The 16,623-nt window shown below is 39.2% G+C and overlaps 1 protein-coding gene across 1 annotated transcript in view; it reads right to left on the bottom strand.

Moving 5' to 3' along the window:
• DNAH11 (dynein axonemal heavy chain 11) overlaps positions 1–16,623 on the bottom strand; it is a 206,544-nt gene that overhangs the window by 127,637 nt on the left and 62,284 nt on the right. Inside the window, exons 31-37 of the mRNA XM_059712528.1 lie at positions 13,193–13,324; positions 11,405–11,565; positions 10,073–10,229; positions 9,812–9,957; positions 6,846–6,962; positions 4,207–4,345; positions 1,061–1,153 (exon numbers count right to left, since the gene is read on the bottom strand). Of these exons, the coding sequence (XP_059568511.1) occupies positions 1,061–1,153; positions 4,207–4,345; positions 6,846–6,962; positions 9,812–9,957; positions 10,073–10,229; positions 11,405–11,565; positions 13,193–13,324 (945 nt within the window). The remainder of the gene's footprint in view (positions 1–1,060; positions 1,154–4,206; positions 4,346–6,845; positions 6,963–9,811; positions 9,958–10,072; positions 10,230–11,404; positions 11,566–13,192; positions 13,325–16,623) is intronic.

Raw genomic sequence — 16,623 nt, 5'->3', positions numbered from 1 at the left:
GGCTCTCTCTGTTGCATCCCTACCAGTGATGTGCTCTGATCCTGAGAAAGGGCCTGGGCCCTTCTCTCCTTAACCCTCAAACTCCAGCATATAAATGAACCAGGCCCATCAGATCATTTTCCTCAAAGTGCTCAGAGAACCCCAGAAGAATACACTCAGCCATTTTCAGCTTGGGCTTTTGTTCTGTACTTGCTGAAAACCAAAAAGGGATTTCGATTTTCAAAGCAGTTAACTTGAACATCGGGATGATTTGTACAGAAAGAGGCAAGCATTTTAACAACAATAGCATAGCAAGAGAACAAATAAAGGCAAGAAAATCCTGACCCCATCATGAACTGTGACTGAGAGAAGAGAGAGATTGAAAAAAAGAATGTAGAAAAATCACATCATAAATATCCTTTCACATTAAAAAAAAAAAAACCAAAACCCTCATAGGATAGATCTACTTTTTCAACTTCTCATTTACTGTAAGTATACAGAGTGCTGTATATCCATGATCTCACTTCTTATTTAACACAGAAAAATGGATATGTGGCTGTAATTGTTTCTTCCTGGGAGAGACAATGCCCTCCCTAGCAGCTCCAAATAACCAACGAAGCATTGCCCTGATGTCAGGGGATCAACCTTCCTGCTCCATTCTTCACGTCCATCTTGTATCCTATGAAATGGACATACCTTCTCCCATTAGATTATGTCTTTACTGACTTTTTCAGGATTAATACCCCAGGATTAATCAGATTTTCTAAATGTTCCTCAGAGGAAATCAAACATCGATTACTGGAATATTTGATTATGACCGCCAAAATATTATTTGTAGCTGACATTTCAAAAGCACTTATACAATCACATTTTCTTTCCTACACTCCCATCCTTTAGTCAAGAATACCTGTGATCTTTATTATAACATCAGAAATGCCAGTCCTCGAAATGTCCTCCATTAAAAATACATGCTATGTTTTTAAAGGTCGTGCTATGCGTGACCCGCCACCCAGGGACACCCTGTCATTGCATGAAGCCATTTGGCTACGCACTCCACAGAATCACATTGGCATTGCATCACCTGATCTTCGGGTCTATTTTTATCTCCTCGCTTCAGGGAGCCAGCGACAACCAAGACAGATTTAACAGCACGAAGTCCCCAATCATAATGATCCTAAAATCAAAACACAGGCAAATGTTCTCAGAAACTGTACGAGGGGGTAAGATTCTTGTTCCAGAAGTAAAGGCTGAAAGCTAAAAGGGTTCAGGTAAGTACATGCTTTGACCACGTGAAGTGCTATTTCCCCTTCTTTCCAATTGTGAAAATCATGTCCCTTCAGCTTCTTCCTGCTTCTTTCACCTGACTCTCTGCCTCTGTCAGCAACTTTTGTCTTCCCACAGCATTTCGTGGCCGCATTTGCCCGAGGCTCCATCCACCTCCCTTGCTCTTCTCTCAATAGACCTGCTAACTCAGGAGTTCCCTCACTTCCATTTTCACCTCCATCCACAGGCGCATGTGTCCAAGTGGTGCAGACAGCCTTGTTAGTCCCTCTCCCCCCACCCCCCAGCCCGAGGTCTCGGACTGCCCTCCTTATTCTACCTTTTCATCTCTCTAATGCTCCGGCCCTCATGTTGGCACTTAACACAGCCAAAACGGATTCAATAAAATCCCGTTATAAACCAGTACCGCTTACTCCCAAGGAAGATTCTTCTCACAGGCTCTCAGCTTCTGGAGAACAGAGCCTGTATTTTATTCGCTTCTGTCTTCTAGGTCCTGGCATGGTGCCCTGCACAGGGCAGGTGCTCAGTAAAGGTAAGTGAACTAACTGATTATCCAGAACCGGCCTTCTGCCTCCCCACCACAATCCACACAGCAACAACACTCCTCTCACATGTCTCTCAGCTGTGCCTGTGCGGAACTCAACCCCGCCAAGTCTCAGGGTCCCCATCTGTAAAAAGGCAGATGAAAGTATCTACCCACTTTACAAGGTGTGGTCAAGTAAAACGAGTTAGTGCTGTGTGGTCAGAGAAACAGTATATACAGGTATAAGAACGAGCCCTTCAATCCACTAGTGGGGAATGAAGTCAGGTTAGTGGGTCTTGACCATCAATTCTGTCAGTTATAAAACAAAACAGAACGGAATGAAGAGTATCAGAGTGCACTGCAGATGACAAAGGCAAGAAGTGTCTGGTGAAAATTTTTGTTTCAGTTGTGCACACATGTGGGTACGCCAAGCCTCAAGTGAAAAAGCATTTTTTACTGTGGGCCCTGGTAAAAATCGTTTGAAAGCTACTGATGGAGAAGCAGACTGAGGCTTGAGGAGGGAAGGAGACGGGGAAGAAGCAAAGTTTGGAGGCCAGGGAGATTGGAGCAGGGGCTAAGTCACCGAAGCAACAATATTAATGAAGAGGATATAGGAGAAATTATGCACATAAAGATTTAGTGACTCTCCTAAACATTTAAGCCTTACAAGCAAGTGCTAACAAAATCTTCACCATTGTCCTTATGTGTTTTTGTTGGGTGGTTTTTTGAGGGGTTTTTTTTTGGTCAAAAAATGTCCACTGGTTCTTCTCCAATCCATCCCTCCAGCTTAAAAATTATCAGTGAACTGAGCTCCTAACTCAGCACTTCTGTCCTGGCCAGATTTGCCTGCCTCATCTCGCCCACGACATTTCTCTGAGATGGGAACTCTCTCCTTGCCTGTTCTGCCTTTCCTCCCAAAATCGTCCTCTTCTAATTGGCTGGAGGTGTCCTAGAAAGGATTAGAAAGAGCTAAATTCAAATCCTGCTCCCACCACTTGTTGGCTGTGGACTTTGGACAGGTTATTTTACTCCATTTCCTCTTCTGTAAAATAGAACGAGTAATGCCAAATTCATAAACCTCTTGTAAAGATCTAAAAAGCTAACATATGCTAACTATTCAATAAACATTAGTTCTTTTCTTCCTTGAAACTATGATAATCTTTTCACTCTCTACTGTATTCCAATTTTTATCTCATGTAAATTGAGTCTCTCCTATGTAAGTTCTTTGAAGTCATAAATCTGAGTGTTTGTTTCATTTTTTTCTGAGTCTCAGCCCCTTCCTTATCATAAAAAATAAGTATATTATCTTGGATACAGTAGATGCTCACTAAATATTTAAATATCACTACTAGACATGCAACTCCATGCTTCCCGAGGTCAGTGACATTTTTTCTTCTGAGTGTTTCCCATTATAAAATTAAAATGGACTCACTGAACAAAAAGATGTTACAAACAAGAATAATGAGGAAAATAAAAAAATACCAACAATCTTACCATCCAGAGACAAATGTTAAAAACAACAGATATTTTCCAGTCACTTTATATGTATATGAAACACATAGTATAATATAAAATACATGTAAATTATATATTACATCTACAGTTTGATATGCTGGAGGGTCTTTTACACATACAGCATTGCCATAAACATTGGTCTATATTATTAAATATATTGTAATTTCCCCCTAGAATGTAAACTAACAGTTATTAAAATGGCAACATGAATTTCTCAGATTCTAAATTTCACCAATACCTTTATCCTGGAATGGCTTTGAAATAATGTCACCAGGAATTAATGAAAGGTGACATTGGGCCAAAGTCAAAGGGGGCACAAGAGCTGAGTTTAAAAATAATGATGCTGAAACGTGTCATCTTTGTGACATATCAGCAACCTCAGTGAAATGGCAAGAAGCTGATGACTAGAGACTAGAAAATACTTAAGTTTGACCCATTTCAGAGACTGGGGTATTGTAGAGCAAAAGTTAAAAAAAAAAAAAAAAGAAAGAAAGAAAAGCAAGCTCTACTCTCAGATAAAGGAGTACCAGCAAATGAGAAAATGTCAATGGGACATTTCCTGAGGCGTTCTCCAGAAAATCAGGTTTACCCGACTCACCAACCAAGGGAGACATCATCAACGTCCATTTATAATCATAACAGTGGTCAAGTTTAAAGAAAATCACATAGCTCATTGACAAAAGCTTTATTAGCTACAAATTAAACACGAGACTTACGACGTCTCAAGTTTAATTTCAGAAAAAAAACATTAAGAATTGTAAAATACAGATTTTCAAAATTTTACAGAAAACATAAACGTATTTCTAAATGTCTAACTAATTTGAACGATAAATGACACAGCGTCTGTGTTTCAAAAGCTGTTTCAAGGGGATGTAAAAACCCAGAAAACATAACACAAGGCTCTTCACCTGCTTGGAGAGGAGCTCCCTGCAGAGCGTGTACAGCGTGATGAACTTGCGGGCTAACGCGCGTGCATCCACGAAACCTTCCGCGACTAACATGATTTCACAGATCAGCTCAATGTCGGGGGCCACCATGGCACAGGGTCTGCGAAGTAAATATGAAATTTAGTTTTTAAATGTGGTAAGGTAGTAAGTACAAATTGCTGAAATCAAGTGGTTAACTTGTACCAACATTCTAAACCACTCGCAAGCAGGTCACAATTACCTCTGTCAACCACAGCTAACAAGACCCTTCACTTCAACTAAAAATATATATATATTAGTTACTGGATACATAGAAAAAGATGCAGTCTGACAATGGCAGAAGCACAGGTGTAGTGTTTGCTGATTTGCTTGGAATAAATTCAAGAAGAAATAAAAAATCTGAATAATTCCATATCTATTAAAGAAACTGAATTTATCACTAAAAAGATTCTCACATAGGAAAATCTAGGTCTAGATGGCTTCATTGATTTTAAGTCTATTTGATATTTAAGAGGTAAACAATACCAATCCTATAAAAACGCTTAATAACAAATAGAGAAGACAGGAAGATTAGCCAATTCATTGCAGGAGGTCACCATTACTCTGATGCCAAAACCAGATGAAGATATTACAAGAAAAGACACTACAGACCAATATCCAACATAGCATAGATTTTTAAATTTTTAACAAAATAGTAGCATATTGAATCCATCAATCTGCATAAAAATAATATCTCCTGACCAAGTGAAGTTTATCACAGGAATTAATATTGACTTGCTTAGCATTTGAAAAAATCAATATAATTCAGCACATTAACAGAAAAAAAGAAAACCTGTACAAAAACTACAAAAAAAAAACTTCTAGAAAAACACACAGTTGGAAATTTTTGCAACCTGGGACTAACCAAACTTTCCTGACTATGAGAGGAATATTATAAAACAACCTGATAAATATTTCATTGAATTTAAAACTTCCATCTTTGATGAACACCACTAAGAAAATGAAAATGTGAGCTACAAATTGAGAGAAAGACATCTGCAATATATGTATTTAATAAAGAAATGGTACCCAGAACACAGCACTTCCCAAAAGATGGCAAGGGAATGGCCAGTTCCATGAAAAGATGTGCAACAGCATTAGCCCTCGTGGAAACGCAAGGAAAGCCCACAATGGCAAACCACCACATATCCTCCAGACGGACCGAAACCCAAAATCCTGACAAGAATGTAGAACAAATGTAAAATGCTACCACCATCTTGGAAACCAGATCGGCAAATTCTAATAAAGTTAACGTACATTTGCCATGTGACTTAGCAATTCAATGCACAGACCTTTGCCCAGAAGAAAACTTATGTTCACACAAAGATTGTACAAGGACGTTCACAGCAGTTTTATTCAAAATAGTCCCAAACTAGAAACAACCCAGATGTCCATCAAGTGGTGACTGGGTAAATAAACGGTAGTACGTGCACACAGGAGAATACTCATCAGCAACAGAAAGGACCAACTATTGGTACACTCTAACTTGGAAGAATCCCAAAACCATGATGTTCAAGGAAAGAATACAACACAAGTACATGCTGCATGGTTTCATTGACATGAACTCTAGGAAAGACAGGTTGAACCTAAAGTCACAGAAAACACATCACTGGTGTGGGGATGAACCTCAAAGGGCACGAGAGAACTTCAGGTGGTTGGAAATATTCCATTTCTTGATTGTGGTGGTGTTTCTGCCAACTATACACTTAAATTGGAGCATTTATTGTATGGAATTATACCTGCATGAAGTTGGTTTAAAATATGAGGTAACTGGTTCAAAGGCAATAGCACAGGCTCTCTGAGAGACTGCTAAGAGGTGTATCTATTGGCGAGTATTTTTGGGAAGGAGGTCATCAATAGGCCTTATAATCATTCACCAAGGAATTCTACGAGTTGCAATCTATTCTGGGTGATAATCAGAAATGAGGATAACTCTTTATGCGAAGAGAGGTTTATAGCCTGTTATTTTAGGATCGTAAAAAACTGGAAAAAAAACAAAAAAATAAAAACCAGCCCCACCAACCCTGTATGTCCAGGGGATGGTTAAGAAAAGTCTGAACAAGCCAGGAGAGAGACTGTTTTGGAGCTACATAAAATGGCCTTTCCAGGGCATATTCAATACTATGATAAAGTACTTGTGTCAAAATATTAAGAACTAAATAAAAATTATGTCTAACCTACTATCTTCACTCCATAAAATACAAATTATAAGAGAGAGTAGAAAAAAAATATCACCACATTATTTCTGGGTAGTGAAGCTGTAATTTTTTTTGTTCTTTTCTGTATTTTCCAAATAGTCTATCACTTGTGAAAATTATGTTTATAATAAAAATATCACTACACAAAATCTAGTATTAAATGTTCAAATGTACCATGACTTTTAAGGAATGATTTTGGGTCCGGTTTCGTATTTCAAAAGCGTTCATTTTTCATGGAGAAAGTTCTCTCCATAAAGTGATCCCTAAGAGGGAACAAGGGGCTTTCCACAGTCTCAAGTAAAAATACATCACTGAACAGTGCAAACCAGCAACGTTAGGTGGCATGAGAGCTCCAGATGCTAAATCGCAAAGCGTAACACTTGCCTGAAAAGAGCTTTGAGATTTTCCGGCAATTCGGCTCGACCAGCATATCCCGGGTTCATGGTAATAAATATTCCAACTGATGGCTTCAGTGTGATAGCTTCCCCGAGAAATACAAATCTGCCATAAGAAGAATGTTGATGAAATTAAACGTGTTCACTGAATATGAATGCACATTGACAAATGCAAACCACTGGCAAATGCAAACATTATTAGGAAGCTGTTTATTCTGTGTAATTTTCTTTAAAATTCACCAGCATACATACTTTGAGTATGCTCTGAAGCATGTTTATTAAAAATGCACTCCATCTCCCCCAAAGGAACCACAGATCTGGGAAGTATTCTTTCCTATTTTAGCCATACAAAGCTAGAATGTAAAAATGAGGACTTGACTACTTTAACAGTTAATAAAAGGTGAGGCCATTTTTGCCTTCCAATGTGGGCTGCAATTCTTTGAATGAGATACTGCACAAATAGAAGATGCCTGTGTTAAGAGGAGAAAGGATCTTCTTGCTCAGTCTTTGTCTATTTGCTTGTCCTCCCTCTCCTTTCTTCTCTCCCTCCATTTCTCCCTTCTTCCCTTTTACAACAAATACCCATTGTCAACAACAGAGAAGTAGAATGGTGACAGCTAGCTCTGGAGCCAGACTGTAAGCATTCAGAGACCAGCTATATCACTTTAGGCATGTTCCAATTCCCTCATCTAATTTTTAAAAAAAGGGATAATAACATCCCCCACCTCCTTAGATTATATGAGGATTAAGAGATGATGGATATAAGTGGCTAAGAGCACAGTGCCTAGGACATGGTACATACTCAACAGATGGTAGCTCTGGCTACTGCTGTTATCAGCACTGGAAGGCACTGGAGAAGCAGTGAAAGATTTTCAGCAGGATTTGCAAGGGCCCAGAGGCTGCTGAGGGCCAGGGCAATGGAATGGCAAAGGGCTAGGAGAGTCAAATTGAAGGAACTTTCACATGAAGTAAATGAGACAAGGTATAAGGCTGTGCTTGTTGAGAGAGGGGAGGACTAGAGTAGTTAAGGAGCCAGGCCTACAACATAGAATGAGAAGGGAAAAGATCCACAATTTTTAGGACTATGAGCTTCTTAGGTACTTGGAACATTAAGAGAAGGTAGATTATGGATAGCCAAGGTAAGAACGGAGAAATCTTTATTCCCAGAATATCGGACATAGGGCTGGAAGGGCTTCTTGCAGAAAGAGAGGTGGCTAAAGAGCACAGGAATAACCACAAGTCACAGGTATGGACCTCGAGGGTAGAGCCAGCAAGATGCTGAAGACTCTGTGGGGAAGGCATGGTCCCAACTCTTAAATCCTCAGTGTCAACAGACCTTAGTAAAACACATGAAGTCACCAAGGAGCCAGCCAGCTCCAGATGGACTAGCACGGAGATGGACAGGTACAACGCATATGTATGCAGACGTGGAGACACGGGAGGCTCCCAAGAGGAATGGGGCAGTGTTCAGAAATCCTTGCATGTGTCACTTATATAAATCTCCATAAGGAAAGATGGCTTCCAATGACATCTGGGTTACATCAAATAATAAGATTTTAACTAAAAGTTCAAGCAACTTATCAGGGAATAAAAGAGGCAAGAACCTAACTTTTCTCACATGGCATTACAGTAGGGGCCAGTAAGGCACAGGAATCTGGTATCTCAGAGCCACATGGTGGAGGGCCTGGGAGGTGTTCTAGAAGGTGGAAGTATGCAGCTGTAATTATGATAATAACTGGAAACTTCACATTAGGTTCACAGGTTTAAGGGGCTAGATCATCTTTCCCTGATGGGGAGATTGCAATGTTCCTAGCTGAGCAAAATACCCTAAAACATAGGGGGTGAATGGGCAGGTCAGATAATTGAGATTTACATTATTTACTGTATACCAAAAACGTTACAATGAAAACCACAACTGTGTACTATAATTATTTCTTAAATTAAGCCATCAAATCAACTCCTGTTGTCTTTTATCTCTTGGGATGTGGCATCATGTTGAGAAGTGGTTAGGTTCTGGATATATTTGGAAAGTTTGTGGCCCAAGTCACTGGAAGAAAATGAGGCTATTATCTACTGGGATGGGGCAACTAACAAAGCAGGTGTTGGTGGAAAGACCAGAATTTCTGCTTTGAATATATTAAATATGAGAGGACTATGAGACATCAAATGGAGTCTTGAGATGCCCCGACAGGCACTGCCTATGTAAGTCTAGATGTCGGAGAAACGAGGTCTGGGCAGCTGGTAGCCAGCAGCATACGGGTGGTATTGAAGGTCATGTGACTGGATGAAATCACAAAGGGAAGAAGCATATATATATATATATATATATATATATATATATATATATATAGAGAGAGAGAGAGAGAGAGAGAGAGAGAGAGAGAGAGAGAGAAGTCTAAGGATTGGGGCCAGTCACCCTGAATTAATAGGTCATGAAATAACAGTATTAAAAAGTAGCTATCGCTGATACTTACTCCAAATAAGCATTTATCCAAGTACTTTACATTTAGTCATCACAGTAACCTATCAGGTAGAGTACTATACTTTCCCCCATTTTATAGGTGAGAAGTAACAGCCCTGAGGGTGGGAAGACTGGTATCCTGAAACTCATGTGAAGAAAATGTGTCCCCAGAAGGGAGGGACCCAGTAAGATGCTGCCCAGAGGCCAAGTAAGATCAGGATTGAGAACCGATCACCGAATGTAGCATTCCAGAGTGTTTATTTTTTAAGTGATTAAAATAATATACCTTTGCTGTATTCAATGCTTAAAAACAATTAATTAAAATGTGGGAGAGTATTCTAAATAATTATTCAAAAGTAGCCAGTCTCTCTTATTTTCTCCATTTCATGAGACAGGGAGAGTCAGCACAGACTGTGAAGGTGAAGTTCACTGCATCACCCCATGTTTACTGCATTACTACGTGTGACAACAGAACAAAAGCCCTGTGCCCTCACCTCTTCCTCCTGTTTCTGATGGCATCATGTATCATTTTCACTTGTACGGCCACCACAGACAGAACTTCCACAGAAATCCGGTTGAACTCATCGAAGCAACCCCAAGCTCCTGTCTGCACCAATCCCTTGTAGATATTTCCTATGGACTAAAATGATGGAGCGAGGCATGAAGAATTCAACAGAGGGGGCACTGGAGCTATTGTTTCGAATCATTTCGAAGCAGGAACAATGTTAGAATACATCATCGCATAACTAACTTACTTTGTAGTCCATTTGCTCTGAGCAGTTGAACACATAAACCATCATGCCAAGGGCACGTCCAAGGTCTTTGGTGGTTTCGGTTTTCCCTGTACCCGCGGGGCCAGCGGGAGCCCCACTCATGGTTAGGCGAAGTGACTGAGTTAGAGTAATGTAACACCTTTCGGCAACAGAGAACACATATTACAGTCTAGTAGTAGATTTCTACAAAACATTGAGGGCAATCCAATTTGCTCTAAAGTTGAAGAAGTCAACATCTAGAATGGGGTAGTAGCACACAATATTGATATGCCTTTGATTTGTTTGTGGCAATGATACAAGTCAGGATAATATTTCATAGTCACTTTCTTTTAGGTTGGTTGTTGAACGATAATAGAGAAAAATGTATTGCTTTATCTGTTTGTCTCATTTCCTAAGAGCTATGTACTTGAATACAAATAACACCTGATTTGTAATGCTACAGACTTTCTGATATTTCTAGGTAAAAATACTATTAATATGGCAGATGGCATCTCAAACTATTGTTTATAAAACAATGATGAATTAAACATTGATGAATTAAACATTGATGAATTAAACATTGATGAATTAAACTACTACTTCATGAATACACTGAAATGTGTAAATATATATAAATACATAGTCTGCAAATAATATATACTTACTTCAAAGTATAAAGGAAATATATACAAAGACAAATTATTATATTAAAATGTATTTTAGGAATTCAGTTTAAATATGTTGCTATACACATTTAGATTATAATACTTCTTTCTGCAGCAAAGATTCAGCAGTTCTTACACTGAGAAAAATTATGCAAAGGCAGAATTTAATATTTGTAAAAGGAAAACCCCACAAATAGCAAGTGCCTTACATGGGTTTTCAGAAGATTTAGGATTTATTTTTGTCTTAGTACAGACAGAAGATCTAGTGGGAAGACATATACTGGGGGGTCAGAAGACCATGGACTAGTGTCTACATTGCCAATAAGCAGATAATCTTACCTAAGTTTTTTTGACATCAACATGCCTCCCTTTTCTCCTCCATAAAATGAGGTTTGTTGTCGGAAGAAATTAAGAAAGCCAAAGGTAAATGCCTCGAAAGATTCAAAGTACTATGCAAATGGAAACAATTCCTTATGAAAATGTGCTTCTAACTGATGTCAACCCTCACTATGTTACTTAACTCATTCGTTTACATATTGCCTTCCTATTGTTTCCCAATCTGTTCAATATTTTCTCTCATTCCTTCCTTTTCAATCTCACACATTTTTACCCAGGCTAGGGGACTTTTAAGGCTTGTTTTTCACCCCCTCCACCTCAAACGTATTGTTACCTGTCAGTTAGAGGAGTGATCACTAGTCGAGGGCTGTTTCCTAAATATTCATAGAAGTACTGGAACTGGGCATCACAGATATGAACAAAACAGTGTTTCCGGGAGTCCTCCCACTGGTGACGAAGTTGAGACAGCCAAGCAAAAGCTTGGGGACTGACAACCTAAAAACATACGTGATCATTCCACGTAAGACACAAATAGCTTTGAGGCATCAAGCTTAGTTTATTAGTCTAATCAACCCTATTGATTCCATTTTATTTCTAAAAACCTCACAAAAGGGAAATCTCTTGCATGCTACTGCAAACTGTAATTGCATGCAGATGGCTGAATACTTAATAAGAAATGTGTGTGTAATTAAAGTTGTCATTTTGAGAAGGCCTTTATTTTAAAACAATATCAATTTTTTCAAGCAATGTTTTTCCCCTTCTCATGAGTCACCCCAGGACATTTGATCACTTTTGTAACTTTATACTGAAATCAGGTGAAAAAATACAGTCTCTACTAAAATGACACAGAATCCATAATTTCTGAAAGTCAGAGGTAAACGATACTTTCAACTGCCCATTCTAAAACCAGCCTGCTTTAATAGAAGATTCCCACTTCATTTTTTATTAAGTCAAATAACAGTATCTTTTTTCATTGCTATTCTTTACTATCTTACTCAGTCTATCCATTCTTCGTCCAGTGTGAAAATATAATTCCAGTCTCTTTCAAATGTAGACTCTAGGATCTTTTTAGAATCACTTTATGTTACCAAAATTGTCTATTAATTTGTCTGATATCTACATAAGTCTCAACATTGTCTACTTATGTGCATCAGATGATCAGAAATTAGGCAAAGTCTGTATCTCTTTTAATACAAAATAAAGGACATATTTTAAATCATAATTTATCCTTCTGCAAGCAAATCACCACTGATAAAACATAATAAAATATGTAAGAAGGCGCAAGGTCATACTCAGAGTGTAGTTAACAATGGTTCATTATCAAAATGAGAATACACGGTAAGTGGTGTTTTGCAAGGATCAGTTTCAGATTAGCAATTAAAGAACATTATTCACTAATGGTCCTGAGCCTGGATCAAGAAGTATTTTCAAGTTTATGGCTCACACCAAAGAAGCATTTTTTGCACTTGGTGGAGAAAACGAAAATTCACTTGGACTTTAATAACTTGAGAAAGAACTAGAAAAACAACAGAAACCATTTCACTATACATGCATTCAAATTGTGAAAGTAATTGTCTTGAGTCCACCACCACTCCCCCCCAACCAAAAGGGATTTGGAGGAAGTAGGCGATGGGCATGATATACTAATGCTGTCCAGTAGACAAGCATACCTTACATTTATATTTTGGAAAAGGGGTAAGAAAATTATTTCACATTAAAAAAAAATGCCAATATATAAGAGACACATGGATTTTTTTAAAGGGATAAAAAGGTTATCTACTCTCAAAGGTTTAGAAAATAATTGCTTTAAAGAAAGTCACTTAGCCTTGAAAGGAAAAGACAAGGTGTGACCAACATTTCTCTTTCTTCAAAAGGAAAACAATCGAAGGCATGCAGAAATGGTTTCAATGACAAATTGTATTGCTATTGGCTGGGTGAGCCCCCGAGGGGATCATCACTGGCCAATAGACTGGGGTGATTTGGTGCAGAGAAGCTGGAGACAGAGGTGAACATGGGGACTTCTCAGGCTTCTCCACCCTGGGTTAATTTTTTGGATGATCTGGATCAGAGGCTCCTGACTGGCCAAAACCCTTCAGGGATGAAATCCCTACGAACAACTTGCCTTCTGAGAAACGAGCTTTGCCACCACATCCCTGGCGTGAACGTCTATGGTGCAAATCGTCATGACCTTCTGCCTGTCTCCAGGGAGCAGCTCTCCCAGCAGAAGTGCAATCAGTGCATTCAACTGAGAAATCTGGAAGGGAATTTTTAAAAAGGTAAGGGTTACAAATACCGAACCTAACAGCCCCATAGTCTTCATATTTGTAGAGGCCGTTCATTTATAAAACAATTTCAAGTGTCCTCTCAGCTGGCCTTTAAGCACCCCGGGGTGGGGGGTAGGAGATGAAGGGAGGGATGTTATTAAGTTAATGAATTTAAATAATATGAATATCATTGCCTCCTCTGAGCTGGGACTGTGGACAAAGCGAGAGGCAGAAGGTCTCCTGGCTACACTGAATGGACTTCACTCCAGGGATGATGTCATGCAGCCCACAACTGCTGGATCGAAATGGCTACAAATTCTCAAAGGCCAATTTGAGGTAATGTTTACGAAACTATAGGAAGAGGTAAATATCAAGTGTTTTGTTGTTTGTTTGGGGGGTGGTTCTTGGGTAGGAGATAGTGATGATGACTAAGAAAACATTTGAAATGTAGAGCTTAATTCTTCTTATTCGCATCCCTATTCTTGTGCAGGTCCATCAATTTCTCAGATCAGTATGTTTCACACTGGTCTCTTCACAGAATGGAATGGAATGACATGGAAGAGAAAATGTGGTATTACAGTAGTAAGAATAACATAGTTTTGTGACACTTCACTTTCAGACTTTTGAGTGTATACAAAAGGGTGTCCCAAAATTCACGCAAGAAGTAATTTTGATAGAAAACACAGGTGTATAATTAAAAATTGTAAATTTTTTATTGATTCATAAAGTATATAGTATAGGGTTATATATGGAATAGCATATCCGGTAAATGGCCTCCACAGCTTTGCTGGCACATACGCACTCTTTTGTTGAAATTTTCCATGACCAAAATGAGGCTGGCAATAACAGTTAATGGTGCTCGCTATCGCGACATGATAATCCAGTTTTTTATGCCTAAATTGCAAGATATGGATGTGGACGACATGTGATTTCAACAAGATGGTGCCACATGCCATACAGCCCGAGAAAATATTCAATTACTGCATGAGTCATTTCCTGGTCGTGTAATTTCCCGTTTTGGTGATCAGAATTGGCCACCCAGATCATGCTATTTAACGCCATTTGACTTTTTTCTTTGGGGTTTTTTGAAGTCTAAGGTTTATGCCAACAAGCCCACGACCACCCACGCCTTGAAGGAGGAAATTGAGCACTGTATCAACGAAATTCAGCCACATTTATGCAAAACGGTCAGGGAAAATTTCAACAAGAGTGCAAATGTGCCAGCAAAGCCGTGGAGGCCATTTACCCGATACGCTATTCCATACATAACCCTATATTATATACTTTATGAATCAATAAAAAATTTACAATTTTTAATTATACACCTGTGTTTTCTATCAAAATTACTTCTTGCGTGAATTTTGGGACACACTTTACATGCATAAACTTGGTCTGATATGAAATATTTCTTATTAATTGTGGTCAGAAAGGTTTGAAAGGTACCCTTATAGGTGCTCTTTTTGTTAGCAAACTTATTTACCCACAACATTCTTGTCTAACTCAAGGTTTATTAGCAAAAAAAGAAAGTCTGTTTTATTCCTGGGTAGCATATTGTGAAACAATACTGTCTCCTTTCCTCTTCTGCTCTGTAAAGGGCAGTCCATTACAAACTGTTAGCTCCTGAGAGAGTTGGTAACAGGCAAGTATGACCTATCACAGAGGTCATACAAACCCTCATAACCTACTGTCAAAAGCATGTTCCCTACGGGCAGTGGTTCTCAACCTGTGGGTCGCGACCCCTTTGGCGGTCGAGCGACCCTTTCACAGGGGTCGCCTAAGACCATCCTGCATATCAGATATTTACTTTACGATTCATAACAGTAGCAACATTACAGTTATGAAGTAGCAAAGAAAGGAATTTTATGGTTGGATCACAACATGAGGAACTGTATTTAAAGGGCCAGAAGGTGGAGAACCACTGCCTACGGGGCTATTATTACATCCCAGAAAACACCAATCACCCTGAGACTGCTGTGCGGCTGAACTGGAGAAGACTTTGTCACGCTAGACAGAATGGAGAGAACAGGCGGGGAGACCAAAACCACAACACACTCCATTTACATTAAATGAGAAGGTACAATGTGCCTGGCACCGACTGAGCGTATAGCCTATATCATCTCATTTAAATCTTCACAACAATCTACTAGCATCCTAATTCTGCAGGTGAGGAAACCGAGTCACAGACACAGTAACCACACTCCCCGATCAGGGGAGGGGGAACCCAAACCTAGACAGTCTGACTTCAGAGCCTGTGCTCTCACTGGCCCCATCACAGAGATGCCCTCACCAGCACCTTCAAGCTGGGAAACTGGCTGTGTGAGCAGCATTCCAGGGAGACAGGACATCAAACACAACGGGAAGTTGGTTCAAAGGAATAAAAAAATAAGCACTTCAGGTATTCCGAATATGCAACAGCCTATAAGCATTCATCTGCTTTCAGTATCTTACATCTATAAAATGTAGTTGTGCTGTAACAAAAACAAAGGTGGTCATTATTCCATGTTTGCCATGTTCAATGTTCATCATTCCCCTAAGTTTCAAGGTCCATGAAGATAAGGTCTGTCTTGCTCATTGCTTTGTCCCCAGAGCCACCGACAAGCTAGCTGTCAAATAGGAGGTGCTCTATGAGTGTTTCCCGAAAAAGATAAATGAATGCACCAGGCACACATAAGTTCCTCGAGGAAATTTACACAGTTGTTGGTTAGAAAAGAGGTGTTTGGCTTTGGATATTTTCTCATCTGGATCCAGATATCCAGTGTTTAAGTCTCAAATCTTTGTTTTTCCCCAAAAGTTCAGTCAAGTGGAAGATGATTAAAAATACAGCTCATCAACATTATCTGCACAGCATCATATGTTGGGGATCTCATGTTGTCTTTCAAGATGACAGCTACTCCAATGATGCTCTTTTGTAAGTAATAAAATTCTGTACCCACAAAAATAAATAATTATAAAATGCCTATATCATTTGGGCTGCAATTGCTATATGATCACATTATAACTGCATGCAAGTTTATGATCTGTGACACATAACCATCTCTGGCAGCTTTCACAATATATATATATATACACTCTATCATGTAATCAGCCTGTATTCTTGCTCTTAATCAAAGCAGTGCCACGTGATTTCCTAGTGGATCAAAGAAGTTAGCCTTAAGTCAAATATCTAACAAGCTCCCTGAAACCCCTGTGGCTATTTTCCTGGTACACCTTGGCCTTTAGCTTATTCATGAGCACAACGCCTTCCCTGACCTCCCACCACCCTTTGCTTATCTCATACCCACCCAATGGT

This window comes from Myotis daubentonii, chromosome 10, assembly GCF_963259705.1.
Source record: "Myotis daubentonii chromosome 10, mMyoDau2.1, whole genome shotgun sequence".
In the NCBI taxonomy this organism is placed as follows: domain Eukaryota; kingdom Metazoa; phylum Chordata; class Mammalia; order Chiroptera; family Vespertilionidae; genus Myotis; species Myotis daubentonii.
Note: the sequence above shows the minus strand (reverse complement) of the source record. Positions and strands in the feature narration are given on the sequence as shown.